Source organism: Mus musculus, chromosome 16, assembly GCF_000001635.26.
Source record: "Mus musculus strain C57BL/6J chromosome 16, GRCm38.p6 C57BL/6J".
Classification (NCBI taxonomy): domain Eukaryota; kingdom Metazoa; phylum Chordata; class Mammalia; order Rodentia; family Muridae; genus Mus; species Mus musculus.
The window spans coordinates 85,100,542-85,124,946 of record NC_000082.6 but is presented as its reverse complement, the minus strand read 5'-3'; the positions used below and the strand labels follow the sequence as shown (position 1 = coordinate 85,124,946).

Sequence of the window (24,405 nt, the reverse complement as noted above, 5' to 3'; positions counted from 1 at the left end):
TCCATTGAATTCCTTGATCCCCACAGTACACCACCAGCTAGTGTTGTTCTGACGTAATTGTGTATGTGCAGAAAAGGGAAGGGCTCTTTAGGCGGAAGGGAACAACAGCTCTGTCATTAGGATGTCCTCAGCTGTGGGTGGAATTGGAGGATAGGACTCAGAAAGGGGGTGATTAGGGAACAACTGTGACATTTCATGGTGACAGAAGCCAAAAGGCAGAGACTGCTAAGGAAGAAGGATTCACATGTTGCGAATAAGGCCAGTGGGGACACAGGTACTAAGGGCATCCTCTTTGGTTTCTCACATTGCAGTCATATGGAACCTTTGAGAGGCAGACAGGTCAGGGTGAGATGAGTAAACCAGGTTACAGGGGCCTTAAGGAACAAGTGAATGGACCGGCGAGATGGCTGAGCAGATAAAGGCGCCAACAAGCCTGACAACCTGAGTTTGATTCCCTGGGACCCACATGATGGGAGAAATCGTTTTCGCCTACAAGTTGTTCTTTAACTTCAACATATTCGCCAGGGCAGTTAGTTGTCCACCACCCCCGCCCCACACACCTCTTATCCTCACAACATACACAAAATAAATAAAAATTTTAAAAAGCAAGTGGAAAATGTTAGCGGCCAGTGTTTAAAATCACAAGATGATTTAAAGTTTGTGACCAGTGGAAAAAAAATATGCGGACGGACAGGGTGGAGTTGGCTATGTCGGATTTACTGCCTGCTTTGTACATACAGTTCTGGATGGGGGAAAGCCTTCATTCCTTCGAATGTTGTTAAAGGCCCTTTCTCCTATAGCACGAGCCTTAAATACGTACTAGCCGGTCCTTTCAGGGAGCTCTCTGACCCCTGACTGTAGAAGCATGGGCAAAAGTGAGGAAGTGTTTGTTCCTCGTTTGGTGTGTTCAGCAGAAGAGCTCAGAGGCTGTTGAAGAGCAGAGCAAGAGCTGTTAGTGTTTCTTGCTGTGTGACAGGTTGCCTCAAACTTACTAGCTTAAAACGACAAGTGGTTCCATTTCAGCTTCTGTGAGTGAGGAACTTAGGAGTCCTTCTAGGTGCTCTGCCTCTGGATCTCTCTCAAAGCCACATTCTTTTTTTTTTTTTTTCCTGTGTTGGTAACTTTTTCTTTCCATTTTTATTAGGTATTTAGCTCATTTACATTTCCAATGCTATACCAAAAGTCCCCCATACCCACCCACCCCCACTCCCCTACCCACCCACTCCCCCTTTTTGGCCCTGGCGTTCCCCTGTACTGGGGCATATAAAGTTTGCATGTCCAATGGGCCTCTCTTTCCAGTGATGGCCGACTAGGCCATCTTTTGGTACATATGCAGCTAGAGTCAAGAGCTCCGGGGTACTGGTTAGTTCATAATGTTGTTCCACCTATAGGGTTGCAGATCCCTTTAGCTCCTTGGGTACTTTCTCTAGCTCCTCCATTGGGAGCCCTGTGATCCATCCATTAGCTGACTGTGAGCATCCACTTCTGTGTTTGCTAGGCCCCGGCATAGTCTCACAAGAAACAGCTACATCTGGGTCCTTTTGATAAAATCTTGCTAGTGTATGCAATGGTGTCAGCGTTTGGATGCTGATTATGGGGTGGATCCCTGGATATGGCAGTCTCTACATGGTCCATCCTTTCATCTCAGCTCCAAACTTTGTCTCTGTAACTCCTTCCATGGGTGTTTTGTTCCCACTTCTAAGGAGGGGCATAGTGTCCACACTTCAGTCTTCATTTTTCTTGAGTTTCATGTGTTTAGGAAATTGTATCTTATATCTTGGGTATCCTAGGTTTTGGGCTAATATCCACTTATCAGTGAGTACATATTGTGTGAGTTCCTTTGTGAATGTGTTACCTCACTCAGGATGATGCCCTCCAGGTCCATCCATTTGGCTAGGAATTTCATAAATTCATTCTTTTTAATAGCTGAGTAGTACTCCATTGTGTAGATGTACCACATTTTCTGTATCCATTCCTCTGTTGAGGGGCATCTGGGTTCTTTCCAGCTTCTGGCTATTATAAATAAGGCTGCTATGAACATAGTGGAGCATGTGTCCTTCTTACCAGTTGGGACATCTTCTAGATATATGCCCAGGAGAGGTATTGCTTCAAAGCCACATTCTTATGGTCACCCATGGCTGTAGCCAGATGTCATTGGTGTCACTGAGGTGTGGCTTATGTCTAAACTTGCTGGTGTGGCTCTGAACGAGGTCGGACCTTCTTATTCTTGGGATTCAGACCTGGAACAAACAGATGAGGTGCATATTTAACCAAGTGGACCTGACCTCCAGATTCTCCCAGAATCCCTCAGTCCGTGTTTATTACAGGGCATGGCTGGCATACCCTGCCTCTGTGCTGAACTTTCCAGCCCAGGGGAGGGGCTTGCTCTCCCCCCAGAAGGAGGTCTTCCCTACACAATCCAGATATTTTGGTCAGTCTCTTTCCCCCTCCATCCTTCTTTCCCTCTCTCCCTCCCTCCATCCCTTCCTCCTTTTTTCCCTCCCCACTCCCCCCCCCTCTCTCCCTCCCTCTCTGCATGCACAGATTCTTTCTCTTCCCCCCCCCCCCTCCTCTATCTCCCTATAAATGGTGACATCCCTGGCTTCATTCCTTGGGGCCAGTGAACTCACCCAAGAGCTGCCCTGCCAATACCCATTTTTATACTTTAATTTGGCTTGAACTGGCTCTTTTTGTCAGCAGAGATAACCTATCACTTAAGATTGCCCAACAATGAGTGAGCCGCAATGTCATGACCTTACTTTTGAACTTGCACATCCCCATTTCTGACAAGCATTGTCTGCTGCATAGACAGACTAATGCATTATGGGAAAGGACTGCCCAAGGTCGTGATTTCCAGGAAGCAGACAGGATCGTGGCGTCTTTCTTGGGCTTTGACTATCCCAGGAGAGAACTTGTTACTTAAATTCTCTTTGCAGAAGGAAACAGTCTCTCCTGCATTTGCGTTCAGTGAGAGGTGGTGAGCTCACCTGGCCTGTGGGAGTGAAGAGGCTGTGAGGCTCTTACTGAGGGAAATGGTCCTCAAGGTGAGGATGGGATTCTTTTGATGATAGATTCACCAACTTCCAGTGAAAGTTCTGTAACTCCTCTTTGGTTAGGGATAAGATGGCAAGGTGTGCTAACCGTGGAAATCTTTGGGACAGAGTAGGGCTCACAATAAGGTTTGCAGTGACCACAAACAAGCCCCCCCTTAGCCTCCACGCCAGGGATTTCCCCACAGGTGGCTGACTATGATTTGACTTTCTTTAACTTCCCTGCCCTGTTACCCACCTGCTTATTTCAGTAAAATTGGCAAGATGTACATTTTGATCTCTAAGATCCGGGCTTTGAATTTCCTTCAAACTCTCGGGTGAGCGGCTAAGATCAAGTTCACAGAACATTCTGTTTGGGACACAACTTTGCCTCTGGTGGAGAATGAGACTTCCAGTTTCCTGGATTGGTGGGAGATGACAGGGGCCTCCTGTGGAAGAGTTGAGCGGCCGCAACATCGAAGGGAGTTCTTGTTTGTTTGTATGTTTTGTTTTATTTCAAAATGGTTAATTCTCCAGTGGAATTTTCTAACGAAAACTCAGATACAAGCTGGCCTAGTGGCACACGCCTGTAATCCCAGCACTCAGGAGGCACAGGCAAGTGATCTCTGAGTTTGAAGTCACGCTGGTCTATACAGTGAATTCCAGGCCAGGCAGGGCTACACAGTGGATTCTAGGACAGCTTAAGGCTACATAGAGAGATCCTGTTTCGAAATAAAACAAAACATAAAAACTAACAAAAACTCAATGCAGCCAGTGGCTCAGCATTGAGGCACTCTGATGACATCATGCTGTCACCTCTAGTCTAGGCCTTGTCATCAAGCAGGGACTGGCATTGTGCTGTGTGTGAGCAGCTGCGGGATATGAGAATGTGGGTTCTTCCACGGGGCTTATATTTATGTTAGAAACCCCTCTTTATTGTTAGAACTTTCCAACAGATACTGCAAAATCTTCTATGGCAAAACTAAAGAATTATTGAATGAGCAAATGTCCTTCAATACTCTTAGTGCCTTCCTTTAAATACTCTGTTAAAGAACACGCTGTCTTCCGTAGGTTATTTTCTGAGTCTGTAGCATGTATATTAGCCCAACAATGCTGATGCCGGGTTGCTGTGTGACTGAAGAGCACTAGGCATCACCATCATATTTTCTGTTCTTCGTGGAGCTGTGGATTCTGTTACTAACTAGGACTTATTCTCTTAGGTACCCACTGATGGCAACGCCGGGCTGCTGGCAGAACCCCAGATCGCCATGTTCTGTGGTAAACTCAACATGCACATGAATGTGCAGAATGGAAAGTGGGAGTCAGACCCGTCAGGGACCAAAACCTGCATTGGCACCAAGGAGGGCATCTTGCAGTACTGCCAAGAGGTAAGTCCCTAGTGGTGCATCACCGGCATTCACTAAAAGTATTTACTTTCTTACATCTTATATTTATATTTTCTCTCATAATAAAAATCCTGGTTCCTAATGATCCACTATACCTTTCATACAGTTTTTCTTTACTCTGCAGTTCACACAGTTACATACTGCTCTGTGCTATGACCATCAATAAACTGGGTAAAATTTAAGTTTTCACAGTTTACTATGTTCTACTGTGCCTGTGTAATAAAGGGATAAAGGAATTAAAAGTGCTAGATTTAATTATTTATTTTTGTTCAACCTCTTTGACATATTTTAGTACAACTACAACTTGATATTTTTCTAGCTTTTTTTCTCCTGTAATATTGTATCTTTGAAGTAAACATTTATGCTGATAACTCTAGAAAGTATACAGAAGGTCACTTCCACTTCATCCCATGCTGATGAATATTTTTATTCTTTAAAACGTACATTTTTATTTCTTGTATATGGATGCTTGTTTTGCCTGGGTACATGTCTGTGTACCACGAGTGAGGCTGATGCCTAAGGAGGCTCCAGAAGAGGTTGTCACATCTCTTGGGACTGGAATTACCAAAGTACAGTTGTGAGCTTTCATATGGGGGCTTGGAGGGAGGATTGAAGTTTCCTTTTCTGAAATGCTTGTGTTCAGAGTATTTTGGATTTTATAGAATTTGAAGTATTCGAAAGGTCATGTTGAGCTGCTTTGTGGATGGGACCCAAGTGAACATGAAATTCTTATCTACTTCCTGTATCCCTCACACTCACAACTGTAAGGTCATTTTCTGTGGTGCTTTTCGTTTGAGCTCCTTTTGGACTGCAGCCTGTCCCATGAGATCAGGTAGGAATTTCCCACATATAGATTCAGAGCAGCTTTCCAAAAAGTGCCTGGTTTTGGAACATTTCCAATGTCCTGTGTTTGGACCAGAGATGCTCAGTTTCCGTCTTCTTTGCCTTTCTCACTAGCCCTTTTTGAAAGTAAGCCACAGTTGTCAAGGACTTTTCCTGCCGCTCTATGACATGGGAAGGAAGCTGTCTCTTCAGGTAGCTACCTGTCTGTACCCTAAGTTTCCCATGATTCCAAAGTGCTAGCAGTGACTGACTATTCCAGTAGACTTCAGCAGAGGCCAGTAGGAAGGCTGGACACACGCTTTGTCCGTGATGGTGCCTTCTGAATTTCTATGTGAATGGTTGTTAGTACCTGTGGATCATCCCGTAAGCCCGTGTTTTCCACAAATGACCACATGTTTTTAAGCCTATGAATATTGATCCTACAAAGATTATTTTCCTTGACTGGGAAGAGCCCTCACTTCCTGCTGCCCTGAGCCCAGTCATGCCTGGGTAGCTTCATTTTCTGTTTTAGTTTGTGGCTTGTGCAGGGATGAGCCACAGACTGGTTCTTTCCACTCCAGACTGCCTGCTTGCGGGTAGCCATGGGGGAGGAGCAGGGGAAAGCCTTTTGGCAGATTTCTTCTTTCTGCCGCTAATGTAGCATTCATCTCTCCTTGCTCATCACCTGCAGTCCATTGGACAAGAAAGGGCTAACATATCAAGGGTTTGCGAGCCATTTTCATGAATTTGGTCCGCATCCTATAACAATGAAAAGCCACTGAAGCCATTCGTTGGCTTAATTTTTGAAGAAGAGGAGAGACTACGTTGGAATTTCAGAGTCAACCCTATCCAGTATATATCACTGTAGAACATTCCAGACACCTGGTCCCAAGCCCATGTGACGGAGTTTCCAGTCCCTATGCTTTTTGTACAGCTTGAGCACTTGAAATGTGGCCAGTTAGATCTGTACTGTTGAGATAAATGTCATGTTTCAGAAATGTAATACCAACAAAGGCATACAACATAGATTTCATTTTGAAGTGACTATATTGTGTGTAGTTATTAAGGATGTCATAAGGATGTTACAGTCAAACTATATGGGGTTAAAGTTGATTTCACCTCTTTGTGGTTTTTTTTTGTTTTGTTTTTTTCATGAAGCTGGAAAAAAACTTGAATGTCCACTGGCCACTTGTTTGTATTTCCACTCAGCAGTGCTCTCGGCTTGTCCAGTGTCACTGTGACAGGGTCGTAATCAATTCATTATCCGGTCATCTGAAGCATAAGAGAGAAATGAGCTGGGGAGTCCCCACAGATTGCCACTCAGAAGGTTCTTGGAAGCCTTTAAATCACATTGTTCAATCTGGGTGTGGTGGCTCTCTCCTGTAATCCTTACACTGGCAAATCTGAGCCTTAGCTATAGAATGAAATGTCTCAAAAGCACAAATGAGGGAGATAGAGAGATGGCAGAGGGAGATAGAGAGATGGCAAAGCAGCTTAGAGCACTTGTCCGTCTCTCAAAACATGCTGGTCTGATTCCCAGTCCCACTTGGTGGCTCAGAACCAAGGATAGATAACTCTAGTTCCTGATGTTTGCATACCCTCTTGTGGATTGCATGGGCAGCAGGCACCCATGTGGGTGCACATACATACACATGCATACATGTGGGAAAAACACAGATGATATAAAAATAAATAAATATAAATTAGTATCTTTAAAAGAAAGAAAATCATCTTACTAGAATGTTTCAAGGTGTGGAGAAGATATAAGAGCCAGTGTCTTCCTCTTTGAGACATTTGCCTCTGGATGGTAAGATCTCCGTGTAGACCCACTAATTAACATAAGAGGAGCACAGCTCCAGACCCAAGGTCTTAGTGCTGTAAATTGACAGGGCAGAGGTGATGATGTCACCACTTGTAATCCCTTTTCATTCTTAACAAAGCCTCAGCCTCAGGGCCAAGTGCTTCTGTCCCTTTAACCCACTTAGTGACACTTCTGGAAAGGAGCCTTGGAATAGACCTTGGGGAAATGCAACATTTAAGGGGAACAAAGAGATGCTATGAAGTGGCCAGAGACAGGACCAGAACTGGCATGTGTCATGTGCTGGGAGACAAGCTAAGTTAATTGCTAAACAGAGAAAAATGATGAGACAAGTATGGTCAAAAATGAGAGCGACTGAAGTGTGATTTTTAGCAAGGTCAGCGTGTGCCTCCATGAAAACTGACCACATGCCAAAAGCAGGTCTTCAGTGCACTTCTTAAGGGGAGAAGAGTGTAAGCTTTTCAGACTGGCCCAGGTTGACTTGGATAGGGGTAGATTCTTAGCACGTTTCAATTGCATGGATGTGAACAGGGATCACCAGCAATTATTTCCATAGGCTAGGAAGCATTGACATTGCTCACAGGGTCTGTGCCCATAAGCCTATAAAATCACCACTCAACTCTAAAACAGTATCCCTCAAATCAAATCATCTTTCTCCGACTAGCTTTGGGTACTGGACAGCCACATCTATCTGCCTTTTACTGGCTGGATACTGCCTTTTATTAGGCAGAAAGGTTGTCTTTTCTTCTTTCTTCCTTTCTTTCTTTCTTTCTTTCTTTCTTTCTTTCTTTCTTTCTTTCTTTCTTTCCTTTCTTCCTTCCTTCCTTCCTTCCTTCTCTTCCTTTTTGTTTGAGAAAATTAATTTTGACAAAGGACATTACCCTTAATAGAGACAAGCCTAATTGCTACAAATATGACATGACCAAGTGGCGAGGATAATTATCACTCTGAGGAAAAAAAAATCTAGATAAAGAGCTTGAGGTGAACAGAGGCAAAGGAAACCATCTTCGCTTTAGTATTTATTTATTTTTTGTTTGTTTGTTTGGTTGGTTGGTTGATTGGTTTTTAATGATGGCAACTTAAGCCAAAGGAGACTGAAGCCAAATCAAGGGAAGCATAGTTGTCCATCATAAATCTCAGGTGTGTGCAGAGGAGGAGGCTAGATATTGCATTGGACACAGCTATGCTGTCCAGTACCTGGGAGGCTAAGGCAAAAGGATTAAAAGTCAGAGGCCATACTTGGCTACACTGTGAGATTCTGTGTCCAAAGAGAGAGTAGGGTGAGCCGAAAGATCTGAAGGTGAAAGGAGACTCCGCTGAATCTGGTGAGTTTTGGAAATGGCAAAGAATGACCTTTTTCCAAGAAACGGTTAACTAGGTAGGTTCTGTTGCCCAGAGACAAAACCAATGGAACAGCCCATGTGTGTGGAAGAGGGTTTCTCCTACATAGAGAAAAACCCTGGGCTGAAGGCAGCTTTCAAAGGGAGGAAGCAGGACTAGGTCCTGTGTTGGAGTGTTGGAGCAGAGAACTATTCCCAAGTGCTACTTCTCCTGTTAATGCCGTTCTTTGTTCTGCCTTTACTCCTCTTCTGGTGCTAAGATGGGTGCCCCTTGGGGCTCAGGAAGGTCGGAAGCTGGCAGCCAGTGCTTCTGGGAGTGGCATCCCAACTTTGTTTGCCATTGTGTATTGTAATTCCAGGGAGAAGGGATTCTGAGTGGCTTCGTGTTGACCACACAAAGATTTGGCGCCTGCACCAGGGTACTTACCCATGTGGCTGTGTGGTCTGGCAACCCACAAGGCATGGAAGAATGGCTGCTCACAGAAGAGGGAGAGAAATGCACAAGGCCAAAACGGAATGACTGTGGCCCTGTGTACAGTGGCGACAGAGCTGGGTAGTTCTTTTGGCTGAAAGTGCTGGCTGGGATCCACATTGGGTCTTGACTTTAACTGGCACAGAGAAAATGGCAGAGTGGCTGGAGATGACCACTTGGGGCCGTTAAATGTAGTTTGACATTGCCTACAAGATCTTTCATTAGTGTTTTAGTGTTTAGTGTTTAGTGTTTCCCTGCCACTTCCCACATTGTAGCTACTCCTGGTATTTTTAATAAATAGCTCTGATTTATAGATCTGAATTTTTTGTATATTTTGCTAGAATACATTTCTTTGCTTTTATTCCTTCTTTAACTATGTTTATATATTAAGTGACATTGATTGACTCATTGCATGAAATGAAAAGGAAAATAATACTCAACAATTTTTGCTAAATTATAATATTTTTATATTTTTAAGGTTGAATATTAAGGTATGTTCTGTTGCAGGAATTCCCATGTCAGATATTTCTTTTCAACAGGACTTGTTTAGAGCTAATGCTTCCAGCCATGTTCTAATTTCTGTATTACTTATTAGGCTGTTATACTGTTATTATTATTTTGATGACTTTTGCCTTAATTAGTCATTTGCAATAATTTTGCTTAGTACCATAAAGGTGATCTCCTTTTTGCCATCTCTCATTGCACAGATTCCTTTGAAGAATTCTTTGCAACCCTGAGACCAGAGTTCTACCCCCAGAACTCATTGTAGAAAAAGCTACATGTGAAGTACAATTATAACCCTAGTGTTGGGGAGCCAGAGACAGACAACTGGTCAACCTATCTTACTTAGCGCATTCTAGGAGAATGAGAAACCCTTTTCAAGGGGGAAAAAAATCAAAAGATGAATGGCATGTGATGAATGACACCCAAAGTTGTCCTTTGGCCACCGCACACATGAGCACACACACACACACACCAGAAATGATCTCTACTTATTACCAGTAACAGGACTAAACAGTTAATGGTTTTTTGTCTCCCTGTAATGGTGACTTTATTTTATGCATGGACTCTAACCTCCCAAGACTGAGACACAGATGTTTTAGAAGCAATCTGCTGAGTCAGAGAGGCAGCTGTTAGCAGTCTGAGCCTAGGGCAGACAGGAGGAGCTGAACTCATGACTATAACCTCATTTTGACCTTTTGCTAACCAACTGAATTTTCCTGCTAAATATATCTGTAATAGATGCCTTTAACTGTTTGCTGGTGCTTAGCCCAGGGTGGTATCTTAATATTGATCCTTTTATGGGGAATTAGGTATTAACTAGTTTATGTCCTCTGATCTCTCTCACTCTTCTTGGCTTATCTTCCCTGCTATTGACTTGATTTGGAAGTCTATAAGAGTGGCATTTATGTCCCTTTGGTTCCTTTGGAGCTATCCTTGGTCAAGGGAAAGACCGAGGAGAAACAGTAATGGCTGAATATTTTACCTCTACTCCTAGGTACACATAAGGCCTTATGAAGTTTGATTGAGAAAATAGTTTTGATTGTATGACCTAATGTGTATGTTTGTTTTAGCCACATGTTGACCAGGTCTTCCAAATGTTTGATGTCTATATATTTCCTTCTGTCCCCAGTCATAGTAGTTTTTCTTCTACCCAGTCATTGTTGAAGTACATGTCTCTCTCTTTTATTTCTATGCTTTTTATTAGCTCCATGTACAGTTTTTCTTCAGCTCCTTATCAAGCACATATTGAGTGCTGTTAACCAACTGAACAATTCTGCATTCCCAAAGTTCATAGGTTAGGCTAACTCTCTTTAGATAGGTTTTGGAGACACAGTCTTTCAGAGATGACTAGTATTGATGACGTCATGAGGGCAGAGCCCTCCAGATGGTATTGATGCCCTTACAGAAACTGCAGAGAGCCAGCTCTCTTTACTTCCTCATACAAAGGGGTCATGTGAGGATGCAGTGTGAAAATAGAAAAATGTCCTCAGCAGCACATTCGGACTTGGTTTTGTCACTTTCCTGAACTGTGACAAAATAGATTTCCATTGTTAGAGTTGCCCAGGGTGTGGTATTTTACTGTAGCATGTCCACCAGGACCCCATTATGTCTCCTGTAGGTAAAGGCTCTAGAAACCCATGGTGCTACAGAGAGTGACATTTTTAGGGTCATGATTCACAAAGCATTTTATCTGACAACTGAAGCATGCTGGTGGCCATTTGGTAATGCTGGTGGATGACTTTGTTAGCATGAGACTGTAGTAGGATGGGCAGAGGCATCCTTGTCTATCCTGAGGGAGAGTTCCCTGCAGGAGCACCTGTGGTTTCTGCCTGAGGGGCCATTCTGTTCTACTGTTCCTGGTTTTAAAGTTGTTAGACAAGAGTCATGGGATTGCACAGATTTGGCCTCATTTTATATACCCAACAAAAAGTGCAATGAGAGGACCTGCAACCTTAGAGAGAAACACAGAGTGTAGCTTTAAAATGCTTTAATATTGTCTGTGACTCTTTGATGGAGGAAAATAGCCTTTTCTATGATCAATACTAGAAGCAGAGTGCTAACATGGAGAAAGATACTTAAATGTAACTTCATAAATTTAACAATATAACAATAGCCATTTGTGCTAATGAGCTGTTGGGGTACCATGGCAAATGTTATGGCTGAAGAAATGTCAAAATAGAAAAAGCCTCAGAGAAACAAATATTATGTATTTTCTATTTGTGGTTCCTATGCATTGTATAGATTCATAAAATCATGTCTGTCTATATGACATGATGGTATCAATGAGATGTCTAAGGGAACAAGAGGTGACAGTGGGTGGTATAGGGTAGGGTAAGGTAGGGAAAGCTATGGAGGAGAATATATTCATTGTACTGTTTAAACTTATGTGAGAGCTCTTTATGCATCTGAGTGCCATGTACAATGGATGGACACACTCAAAGCTGTAGAAATATTAAAAATAAGAGATCAAAAACCATTAAAATTTAGGGTCAGAAAATGAGACTTATTAGGTTTCATTGCATGGCTTTCAGGTGAAATGATATTTTTTTAAAAAAAAAATATATTGTTTCATGTACACCAAAGGCTTCAGGGTGTGTTTAGTTCCACGTCTCAAGACTTTATTTCTTTACTTTTAAGCCAGGCAACCCTGGCCAGCGTAGCTAAAGACTACCGAGGATAGGGCTTTGTGTCAGACAATGCCTTTCCTGGCTTACAAGGGGTGCAAACATGCTCTGTTCCATCAGATTGAGAATAAAACCTAGAAAATGGAGACAGTGGTAGGTAGCAAGGAGGGTCTTGATGGTGATGTGGAGACTCTGGATCCAGGTTTTGAGAGATGGAAGCCAGGGGATGTGTTAGTATGAGTGCTTTTAGTGAGACATTTCAGTAGTGTGTTTCAAAGGTTGGGCTGACTGGGGAGAGAATTTATTTTACAAACAGAGGTGGGAAAATGGATGTGAAAGATCATCCTCTGAATTCTGTCAGTGACCCCATGGTCCAGTGTATGAAGTACCATGATTCAGGGCAATCCACAAACAATGTCTCAGACTGTGTCCTTCCTGTGTAACCGGGACAGGCAGATGTTATGAAAGCCAGTTGTTATGAGAAATCATATACAGCCTTGATCCTCCTCTGTCCCCCTCTGGTCTTAAGCACACAGGAAGGACTTTTGCTAGGCAAAGCTTCCTGAAGGAAGGGTTGGCTCTTTGAGCATCCACTTGGAGCCAGCCTGTGGAGGCTGGCTGAGGATGGGAAAAGTTTCAAGTGTAGGTAGTCAGATGGACGCACTTGGCTTTTTGCATTTCCTCTACTCTTAGATTATTCACACATTCTTAAGTAAGTCCTTTATATTCATGACAATGTCTGTGATTTCTTTATCCTTGTTCCTCTATTTGAGTGCTTTCTTTGGGATTAACAGGCCCTCAAAACAAAGTAGTCCTGTGCAGAAGCAAACAAACAAACAAAAGCTGGCTATATGAATTGAAAACAGCTCTTTCTTTTCCCTAACTTTCTATTCTAAAATTTATTATATAACCCAATGTGGGATTCCCAGGAAGAGTTATTTCTCTTTCTGTTGTCATTCTTCATTAATAGGAAACAAAATTGTTAAAAAGACAAAAACAGTTTGTCCTCATCAATCTAACTGTCTTTCAGGGTTGCCCTGTGATAAACAGCATCCCCGAAATAAACTTGGTTTGTTTCAGTTCACACGTTACAGTCCATCACTGAGGGAAACTAAGGTAGGAGGAACATAAGGCAGGAATCTAGAAGTAGGAACTGAAGCAGATCTGGGCCATGGAAAAGTATGGGTTACTGGCTGGCTTGCTCCAGGCTCCTGTTCAGCTACTTTTCTTGTCTAGCCCAGGCCCACCTGCCTAGGGATGGTACTGCCCACAGTTCCAGGGTCCCCCTGTATCATTTAACAGTGAAAAAAATGCCCATAGACATGCCTACAGGCCAGTGTGTTGGAGGCACCTCTTTAGTGGAAGTTCCTTCTTTTCCAGTTCCTAGGTTTGTTACAAATGGATAGCAGATGCTATAGGAGTGTATTCTATATACTGTTGTTTCTCTCTGGTCACTTTATGTGCTCAAAATTAACCCACAGATCATAAGCGTCATAGTCCTGATACTTAAAAGGTCCAAGAATTCATATTAAGTAAAGCAGTTTTTTGAATCGGTGGATCATAATTTTTGAATATGAGTACTGGTGTATATTCTGCATCGATGGTCTATTTGGATTCAAGGACTACTTGGAACTTAGGGCTAAAAGAGATGAAGTCAGTCTAAATATTGTAACATAAGAATTATAGTGAGGGTGTGTGTCTTAGTAAGCCTTCTGCTGCTGTGATAAAACCCTGACCAAATCCAACTAGGGGGAAGAAAGGGCATATTTGATATTATACTCCCAGGTCCCACTCCATCACTGAAGGAAGATAGGTAGGGCAGGAACTTCAGTAGGACCTGAAGCAAAAACCATGCAGTATCGCTGTTTGCCGGCTTGCTTTCCCTGGCTGGTGCTCAGCCAACTTTCTTAGACAACCCAGGACCTCTTTCCTACCTGGGGTTGCATCAACCACATCAATCAACATTCAAGATGGTTCCCCACAGACCAGTCAGTCAGGCAGGCCTGGGCAATCCCTCCAGCGAGCCTCCCTCTTCTCCAGTGATTCTTGGTTGTGTCAAGTTAGCAATAAGAACTGACAGAGAGAAAACTGATGTCTGAATGAGGCCATGTGTGTACGCATGTGTCTTTGTTTTCACATCTGTGACGTGCCTTACACGCTAGGCATCCCCTCTTTGCTTTTCTCATGAGTGCTTTGGAAAGGCAGCGGCATACCAGCCAAACCAGGCTCCTCCGTGCCTTCCCGCACCAAGTGTGAATGTGCGGCTAGAACAACACATTAATATGCAGTGTCACATGCAGAATTGGGCCAAATGGTTGGGAAACACACTCTTGCCTTGCAGCGCTTTGCCTTCTGCCTCGTGCAAGGCATCCTTGTGAGAGCAGGGCCCACTCTGCTCCCCTCTCTCTGACATTGCAGACGTGTTTCATCAGCTGCCTGTGCCTCTCAGCACCTCATTAAGTCACGAGCAGCCGCCACTTTTCGGCTTCCATTTCTCTTTCTCAACTGAATTAGATGTTCTGTTTTCTATATCCCCTCTCATTAGCAGAATCGAGGCGGAAAACAGTTTTAAGATGCAGTTTTTTCATCAGGTTCTAGAAACTTTAAAGTGTGTCACTTAAATCTGGAAACAGAAATGTATTCTCTTCCGCACACCCCAGTCTTGGCTTACACACACCAAAGTTTAAGCAGCGAAGCGCGTGCTGTTAATGTGGTCTCCGTGTGCTTAGAAAAGGCACCTGCGATAGTTGTCAATCCGCTGTGACATGCTGCCCAGGAGATGTTTGCAGTGATGTCTGCCATTGGGGAAACCTTTATTATGATCTGGTTTTATTTTCTTCTTGAGCATTCTCTTCGTATGGTTCAACCTCATGGACCACATCAGTTCTGGACGCCATAGTTTGCTATGCCTACCTGTGAGCTAAATGTCTTGAAGGAAGCATCACAGGTTACATATGGGGTTCTGGTGTACAGACTTAACAGTTCCTGACATTAAAAAATGATAGAGAAACATCCTTTAAGATAGTACTGCATCCTTTAAGATATTTTATTTTAAGAATAAAAACCCTGACTACCGATATCATCTTTTTGGGTTGTTTTGGTTGATTTTTTTTTTTTTTTTGAGATAGGTTTCCCCTGTGTAGCTCTGACTGTTCCAGAACTCACTCTGTAGACCAGGCTGGCCTTGAACTCGGGTATCCACCTGCCTCTGTCTCCTGAGTGCTGAGATTAAAGCTGTGTGATACCACCTTGCTGCTACCACTTTTTATAGGGAACCCAAGATGGTTTCTACATGACCATTTTTCTGGCTTTTGGTATTTTGGAATTTTTTCAATTCTCTATTTAAAAATAATTTTATAGACTGATACTTAATCCTTTAATGATATGGCATGATTCTAGGACCAGGTAAATGGGCCTTTAAAAAAAATTGTGGATTTAATTCTTCCAACAGTTCATCTTCAGCTGTGTATTATTGTTAGCTTATTTCAACCCAAGATACTATTAGAAGTATAACCTACCACCTCTGTTTAGAAGAACAACATTGAGAGAATTATTTTTCTCAAAAAGCATAAAACCAAGTAGCTGTCTTATAGTCATTGGGCCTAGCAGATAGGTGTGTGATGCCCAGCAAGAGTGTAAGACATGTAAACCATTTCCATATTGAATTGTATCAGGACTTAACCAGAAATAACATTAAATATTTGTCAGACATTACTGTGCTGGCATAGTGGGAGGGGTGGTGGGTGGGGACTCCAACTGCACCGCATGGCTCTTGCCTTCAAGAAGGACATGTTCCAGCAGGTGTCTAGGAGGTAGGACACGGTCAGTTGCCAGGTGTTGTCAGTGATAATAGCCATGGCATGAAGTGGCCTTGTTCCAGAAAAAGAAGGATTCGTGGAGGGGCATTTGTGAAACCAGCAAATAAAGGGGTCCATTTCTACTCAGCTGAAAGGAACATAGCACTAGGTTTTAATGTATCTGAGGGAGATATACTGTAAAGGGGTGTTTCCTAGAAGCTGAGTGCCCTTGTTTTGAGTTTCGGAGGCTCGGTGCTCTTCTGCAGCTTCTCTCTCTGCACCTCTTCCTATTTACCTCCCCTGGATTGCCCTGGCTCCTGCTGGGCACCGTACACCTATCCACCAAGCCCAATACTATAGCCAGCTACTTGCTTTTATGCTTTTTGAAAAAAAGCATTGTCATCCTGATGACTGGCTTCCCCGCCTTTGCTCTGGCTTCCCCGCCTTTGCTCTGGCTTCCCCGAATACCCAGAACTGGAACCACAGGTGTTTTCCAGCTACCATGTTGATACTAGGAAAGGAACCTGGGTCTCCTGTAAGATGCAAGTGCTCTTAACTGCTGAGATATCTTTATCTGCACCCATCAAGTCCATGATTTTCATCAAGAAAGCAACCGTACACACAAAACGTAGCAAAGAAAGGACCACAAACAAGGATTTTTTATGTCTGTTATACTAGCGTTCTGGTACATACATCATTAGTGACAGTTGTCCCACTAACAGCATATTTTCGAATGTAAAGTACTTGCAAATTACATGTAATTTGTAATGCATGTGAGAATTGAGGACTAATGTCCAAAGTTTTTCTTTAACTTCTAACAACTTCCTGCTGTTTAGGATGGCAAAATATTATTCTTTTTGGCGATTCCAGATTAATAATCCTTCATCTCTGAGTAAAAGTGACTGAGTCAGGTTGAAGTTGCTGCATCCATGTCACAGATCAGGGAAATCAGACAAACTGCATGTGACATGACTGACATATGCCAGCAGTCACATACAGGACTGCACCTGTACACATTATATATATATATATATATATATATATATATATATATACTTAAACACACACATACACAAAACTCATGGCATCTTTGCTTCCTTTATTAAAATTTACTGTGTCACAAAAATATTAAATGTTGTCCTGTTTCTTGTGATTAAATATGATGAATAATTAAATATTGTTACAAGGTTATTTACACATTATAATTCACTTAATTTTTGTTTTGTTTTGCTTTTTTGAGACAAGTCTTTCTATGTATTCCTGGTAGTCCTAAAACCAGGCTAGCCTCAAACTCATAGACATCCTCTTGCCTCTGCCCTCAAGTGCTGAGATGTAAGATGTGTGCCACCACACCCAGATAATTCAGTTTTTATTCTTGACTAAGACAGTGCATTATGTGATCTAATCTATCAACAAAAAATGCACCATTGTCTCTATAGACTTCTTCTGGAGCTACTTAAACAAGCATTCATAAATTTTTTTTTGTAATTTTTAAAAATATAGGTGTTTCGTTGTGTATGTTTGTCTGGCATTGCTTTGTTGGGGTTTGTACCTGTGCAAAGTCATCACATTACCTAGCTGGCCATTCAGTACTTCAAAAGGAAATTTACTACTTTAATTTTTTTTAAATCATCTTTTTCCCCTTTAAATAAACTTCCTGCTATTTAGAATGGCAAAATATTATTCTCTTTGGCGATCCCAAATTAATAATCCTTCATCTCTGAGTAAAAGTGACTGAGTCAGATTGAAGTTGCTGCATCCATGTCACGGATCAGGGAAATTAGACAAACTGCATGGGCTTTATGCAGTTCGGGTTTTATAATCTCTCATCTTTCTGCATATGAACACTGCTGTCAGAGCATGGAGGGAGGTGGAGAAGCCCAGGGAGTCACATGTGTGTCCTAGATTCTCTGGATAGAATTGGAAATTAATTGTCTGGCTGATCGCCATTCAAAGCTCTGGTAATCTCAAGGGAGAGCCACATGTTCACAGGTTTGGTCTGTCAGCTTGCCATCTTCTCTGCACAGACACTGGGCACCGAAAGATTTACTGGTCCGCTGCACCAGATATTATCCTAGGAGTCTGATGGTGGTGTGTGAGCAATGGGAGCAAGGAGGCCCCTTCTCCTGCTGGTCCATTTGTAAACTCAATTCCTTGGTTGTAATGGAAAGGAAGGAAATGTGGTGTGACTGTATTAGAGGAATTTATAGAAAAATGACGTCTAAGATGCGTCTCGTAGGGGCAGCATTTCTAAAGTGCCAGCTGGGTTCCCTTTAGAAAGATGCAGTAACTCACACTTCACTGCACATAAAGTCCTATCCCCCAGGGCAAACTCTCATGCCATCGAGTTTATGACTCACAAGTGCTGTTTGTTTGTGGTCTAATAAACAAGAAAAGGTGGGAGAATTATATTTCTGTACACAACGCTACCTGCCCTCCATTATAGAGAATAATGCTATGGGGCTCTTAAATTTTTAGTGGCATTTTCAAGGGGAGCATTGCCCGGGCCTTAAATGCATGTACTCACGGGTTGGAGATACTTAAGCACAAAACCAAATGGAGCGAAGGTAGCTGTGCCCTTTGCAGCTAAACTGCTGGTCGTGTTTGAAGAACAGGGCTCTGCCTTACAGACGAAACTAATTATTACATTTTGATGTTCTCTTGTTTGTGCACGCATGTGAGTGCGTCTGGGTGCACAGGTGCCAACAGGTGATTGCTGAAGATTGAACTCAGGCCAGCCGGTGCCTTCATCAGCTGAGCCATCTCACTGTCCCCGACTTGGGTACTTACGTATTTGTTTAGCCACATGATTCCTCTGATTGATACCTTGTGTTTTATTATTTGAGAATATAGTTCCTTTTTTTCTTTGAAAGAGAAGTCATACATTTACCAAAAAGCATAAAAGACGGCAGAGAGATGCAGTAGATTTCTCTTATCATGAAGATATTCTACCAGAATGAGCCAGCCCTGACAAGGCATGAACCCACACTGTCATGCTTTGTCGCTCACAGTCTATAGTTGGTCTTAGGGCTTGCTCTTGGTGTTGTAGCTCCTATGGGTCAGATAGGCGTGTGTGTGTGTGTGTGTGTGTGTGTGTGTGTGTGTACAGGGTTATACCTACAGGGATATGGGCAAGCATGGACACCAACTTTGAGTGTCTATTCTTCAAGAGCCATCTCCTTTTTACTTTTTGTAAGATTTATCTTATTTTGTCTGTGAGAATGTTTTGCCTGTATAGATATGCACCATGTGTGGTGTCTTTTATATACACCGTGTGTGTGTGTCCGGTGCCCACAGAGGTCCCAAGGGCTGCTAGATGGCATGACACTGATGTTAAGAATGCTAACCACAATGAGGGCGCTTGTAATCACAAACAATTCCTCTGCAAGAACAATAACTGCTTTTTGTTAGCCTGAGTTGTCCTTCCAGGCTTATCACCTTGTTTTATGAGACAGGGTCTCTTAGGCAAGGCCAACTGCTCAACGAGTCTCAGGGATCTGGCTGTCTCCATCTTCCCAGCTCTGTAATTACACATGAGCCCCCAACATGCACAGTTACAGGGGATTCATCTCTGGCTCATAGGCGAGTGCTTTGTCCAGACACTGATCGTTTTGCTGCCTGTGTAGAGAATTGTCTTTATAGACTGTCATGTCTTTATAGGAAGTCATAACAGTATGGATCCTTTATACACTGATTTCTGCCACTTAATGGTAGGCATTTATTTCAGTTCCCTCTGTGTATTTTCTTAGCTAGATGGATCATTTTGGGGGGAGAGGATACTAAATATTTCTGTGTCCACAATGTAATTATGTAGTTTTTAAATATCCATTTTCATCGTCCTGTCTTTCTTCCTTTCCTTTCCTTTCCTTTCCTTTCCTTTCCTTTCCTCCCCTCCCCTCCCCTCCCGTCCCCTCCCCTCCCCTCCCGTCCCCTCCCCTCCCCTCCCCTCTCCTCTCCTCTCCTTATCTTTCCTTTCCTTTCCTTTCCTTTCCTTTCCTTTCCTTTCCTTTCCTTTCCCTTCCCTTCCCTTCCCTTCCCTTCCCTTTCCTTTCCTTTCCTTTCCTCTTTCCTTTCCTTTTCTTTCCCCTTCCTTCCTCCCTTCCTCCCTTCCTCCCTTCCTCCCTTCCTCCCTTCCTCCCTTCCTCCCTTCCTCCCTTCTTTTACAAACATCTTTTACCTCACAAAGTAAGGTGAGGTAATCAAGGCATAAGTAATATCGTTTTATAGTATTTCAATTAGATGCCCCCCTCCCCCCATAACTGCAATGGACAAGATGTCAGCATCTTAAATGAAGACAGGGTCACTCTGACAATCACAAACAAAGTACCGCGGCGTATCCACGGCTCCCAGGTGGGCACGGTGCTCTAGTTCAGGTTCCTAGGTTTTCTCAGCAGTGTGCGCAGAAGCTGGGGATGAGTCTGTTCCGCATCTCCAGCTCCACACCCCTCCCCCTCCCCCCAAAACCCTTAAACCTGTCTATGAACTCTAGTGCTTTCAGCCTAGACTGTCTTTGTTGTCTATGGATGGAGTTGACCCTGAGCCCTACTAGCCTGTGGTACGCACCTTCAATCTTTGAAGTCTTCTGCTTCTGGCTTCCTGTCATCCATTACAACCCTTTTGTAGGCTGTAGTTATCTGGGAGGAGTCAGTGATACCTCTGGTACTTCCGTTTCTCAAACCCACATCATGAATCCTTCAGGGACATTGGCTTCTTTTTGTTTTGTTTTAATTATCTACTCCCTTTGATGGCCATATTTATATTCCTTGCGATTACCAATAATTGGGACTTTCTCAGATTCCTAATTTTAATTCCCAAACTCTCCCAAGCACTAGTCCTTCCTGGCTCACTTTCTATAATATGTCTACACCAAACCCTTTAGCCCATTCCAGAATTCGAATCCTGTTGTCTTACAACCTTTTGACTGTGTCCAATTCCCTTCATGTTCTCACCTTCACCTCCTGGATTCATCACCTCCAGTTAAACTATCTGCTTCCTTACAGCCTTTAGTAAACTATTTCCCTGGTTATTTATCTCGCAAAATGGCTCACTTTAGAGCCATATTGTGTATTGCTATTCTTCTTTCAAATCTCTAACCCATTATTATTATTACATAGAAGTGGTTTGATATTTCACAAATACATTTTGGTTGATTGAGTTTGACATTTCGTTCCAAGTGATCAGCAAACAGCATGATTCATGAGCAGCAGTCATCACAGACAGAGATAAGTAGTTTATTACTGAAGGAGGAGAATTCCTGAGTGCCGTCCTTTAAATGGCTCTCTTGAAGATGCACTTAATAAAATATTTTTGTGTAAACTGTTTTGAGGACAGAGGCTGATTTTTTTGTGTGTGTGGAAACCATCTATGTGCCATGCTCTGTGCATGAAGTATTTTTCAGATAGCAGTGAGTTGAATATAAGTAGAGATGACAACCTTAAGTATATCAGTCCCAGGGTTTCTTTAGAATACTACAAGCTGTGGTCTTCCCTAGCGGTTTATTTTGCATAGAAAATGACCTCATGCTTTCAAGAGTCTGTGCTTTCCCATGGTTCTAGTTTAACTCTCCTGGACAGTGTCTGAAAAGACAGCTCGATGCAAGTCACCTTGGAGTGGAATACTAGGTACAGCCGCTCAGGCATTTTCCTTTGTATCAGTGTCCGTGCTTGGCCAGAAGCAGAGCAACTTGGCTCTTAGAGAATAACGGAACCTTTGAATAACAGCGAAGGTTCAACATGTACTCTGTGTGCCAGCCAGGCTTTGCCAAGAGTAATCATTTCCTCTTCTCCTGTGTTCCCCAGGTCTACCCTGAACTGCAGATCACAAACGTGGTGGAAGCCAACCAGCCAGTGACCATCCAGAACTGGTGCAAGCGGGGCCGCAAGCAGTGCAAGACACACACCCACATCGTGATTCCTTACCGTTGCCTAGGTGAGCCGGTTAGCCAGCCACCCCCACAGCTCGAGCTGAGGGGAGGATGTTGTAATTAGGTCATATTCATGCATGCACATTTTATCAGCATGTCACTGCCAACATATTGTTGGTGCCATACCTTTGAGTTTCATATCTGCAGATTCATCCAAAGATGGGTGGGAAAAAAAAAATGGAAGTGCAAACTCCAAACAGTCCTGTGTCTGTCCTTATGTTTCATTTAAATTGCATTAGATATTGGAAGTAAGGAGAGGCGATGTATTTGTTTCTTCATTATTTAGTGTGGTGATTGAGAACAAACATAGGACTTTATAAAGGTTAGGTGAGCATTCTATTAATAATGTGTATCCCAAGCCTGGGGGAGGTGAGTTAAAGTTTGTAAGCACTTGTATGTAGGCTGTAGGAGAATACTCATTTTCTATGAGGCTTGAGGTTTTAGTGTCCACAATGCATGAAAGGGCCTCCCTCCCTCCCCACAAATACCATGGGAGTGTATACTACTATAGTTTGGATGGTGCAGGTACTGCCCTGTGTTCTTTTAATACAAGACCAGCATTCCTTAGCTCTCTGCTTCTGAATAGCTTTCCTGTCTCCCAGCCAGTCCCTGGTCTTCTGAGTGGAAAGTGTCTGCTGGTGAAACCCCAGAGACTTGCAAGGGATTCTCGTTTACACTGTCCAGTGTTACAAATGGCAGGCCTTGTATATTTCCTCACAGGATTTCACAGGAAGACTATAATGTGAGGTCTCCACACTCTAGCTAATTCCTCAGAAAGCCCTTCCCTAGGGCACCCCTTGTTCCTACAGTTGAAAATGATCAGGAAGTATGTTTGCTGGATTGTTTGATTTTATATTTATTCAGATCGAACCGAAGGAAACCATGTGTTCACAAAGGCCTGAAAACTCTACTTTCATTTTTATCTTAAAAAATGGAGTCCTTTTTGTCTTTTGAGAAAGCCATCTTAAGTCCATTTTCAATCTTGTCACACCTTCTTCCTGGCATTTCATGTGAACAAGCCTGCCATAGCTAGCCCTGTTTGATGTGATAAATCCCACTTGAATGTTTCCATTGTTATTGATTAATAAGAAGGTTGTAAGAATGGAGATCTTTATATGGATAGTGATGACTTTGAATAAAGTCTAAAAGAAATCTTTTTTAGAGAGTCACCGTTCCCCTTCCAGGTACAAGGAGGTGAGTTTGCATTCCAACACTTTAGCTACAAGGGCTCCAATCAAAACCTTGTAAATAAAGATAAATACTGAAGACTCTAGGAACTTGTATAGTTTTGTTTAGCTGTGGATTCCATAGAGCATACTGGAAGCTGGTGGAACAGCTCTGCAGTTAAGAGTTCTTGCTGCTCTTCTGAAGAACCTGAATTCAGTTCCTGGTACTCAGGTTGGATGACACACAATTGCTTGTAGCTAGCTCTAGCTCCAGGAGATCTGACACCCTCTTCTAGACTTCAAGGGCACTTGCGCTCAAATGCACCTCCCACTCCTATTTTTATATATTCTTTCAAGGACATGCTGACGTCTGCTTATTTGCGCATGTAATTTGAGACATCAACAGAAAACATGGGCCATTAGAATGAAGATCTCACCTGTGTTTCATATTCAGTAAGTTAACAATGAAGACAATGTTGAACCAGATGCTTGACCATTTGATAGTCTGTGTATTCTCTTACACTCCCTTATTCCTTTAATCCCTTATTAGCTCTTTAAGTATGGTTGAGAAGTCAAGATTTCATAAGAGAATAATAAGAGCCAGATTTTACACTGTGGGCACATAGGAACTATCAAAATCTTAGTTTTCATTATGATAAACCTCATTATATCATTCAGGGACAGCCTCACTAATTTGCCTTTTAGTCCTAGTTTATGTAGCAAACACCAATTAGTGACCTGCCCCCTGCTTTTCCCTCAACTGTTAGAGAACGATTTTTCACTGGTTGAGGTTTGTAGAGATGTCCATACAGGTCAGACAGGGGTAAGAGAAAGTGGAGAGGTGCCTCAAAATTGTCCAAGAGATCCTGTGAGGAAATGAGGAAGACCGAATTCCCTGCTGCCTCTGTCTTCGGCAAGGACCAGATTTCTCTTTTATCTTCTAAATAGATTCTGAGCTCCTTTGATGTTGAAGTACATAATTCAAGGAGGCAGGCCACTTGTGACATGTTTAGAAAATTTCCCGGGTCTGGGGCAGCATCTGATCTAAATCAGCACACTGACTCTAACTGTTCCTGACTGCTAATAGACTAGATGATCATTAGATACTCCCAGCAGGCATTTGGCCTGTTTGAATCTTTTATTGTGTTTCTCCTATAAAGTCCCTGGTCTTTTCCCATTGGATCTGAAACAAAGGGTCAGTTGACAGGCAGAGCATACCTGTCTCTTGCTTTGCCAAAGAGCTTAGATTAGAATTAAGCAATGTGAACATTGTCAATTTCTTAGGCAGTGGCAAAATTTCTACGTGTCTCAGATATGTTACACAAGGCATATAAAATGCGCTGATGTGTATGTGTGGTGTATCTTCAGTTTTGAGAAAAAGGAATTACAGAACACATATAACTCATGTCTATTGTTTGCATGAACATTGTAAGTTGCACCTCTTCACCTACTGTCTTCATTCCTTCCCTCCCTCTTCCCCTGGCTTCCTGATCTGTCCTTCAT

General features: G+C 42.7%; 1 protein-coding gene across 7 annotated transcripts in view; it reads left to right on the top strand.

Moving 5' to 3' along the window:
- App (amyloid beta (A4) precursor protein) overlaps positions 1-24,405 on the top strand; it is a 222,590-nt gene that overhangs the window by 50,309 nt on the left and 147,876 nt on the right. For all 7 annotated transcript variants that reach the window (XM_006522873.3, NM_007471.3, NM_001198825.1 and 4 more), the window contains exons 2-3: positions 4,250-4,417; positions 21,612-21,741. In XM_006522873.3, coding sequence (XP_006522936.1) covers positions 4,250-4,417; positions 21,612-21,741 — 298 coding nt within the window. The remainder of the gene's footprint in view (positions 1-4,249; positions 4,418-21,611; positions 21,742-24,405) is intronic.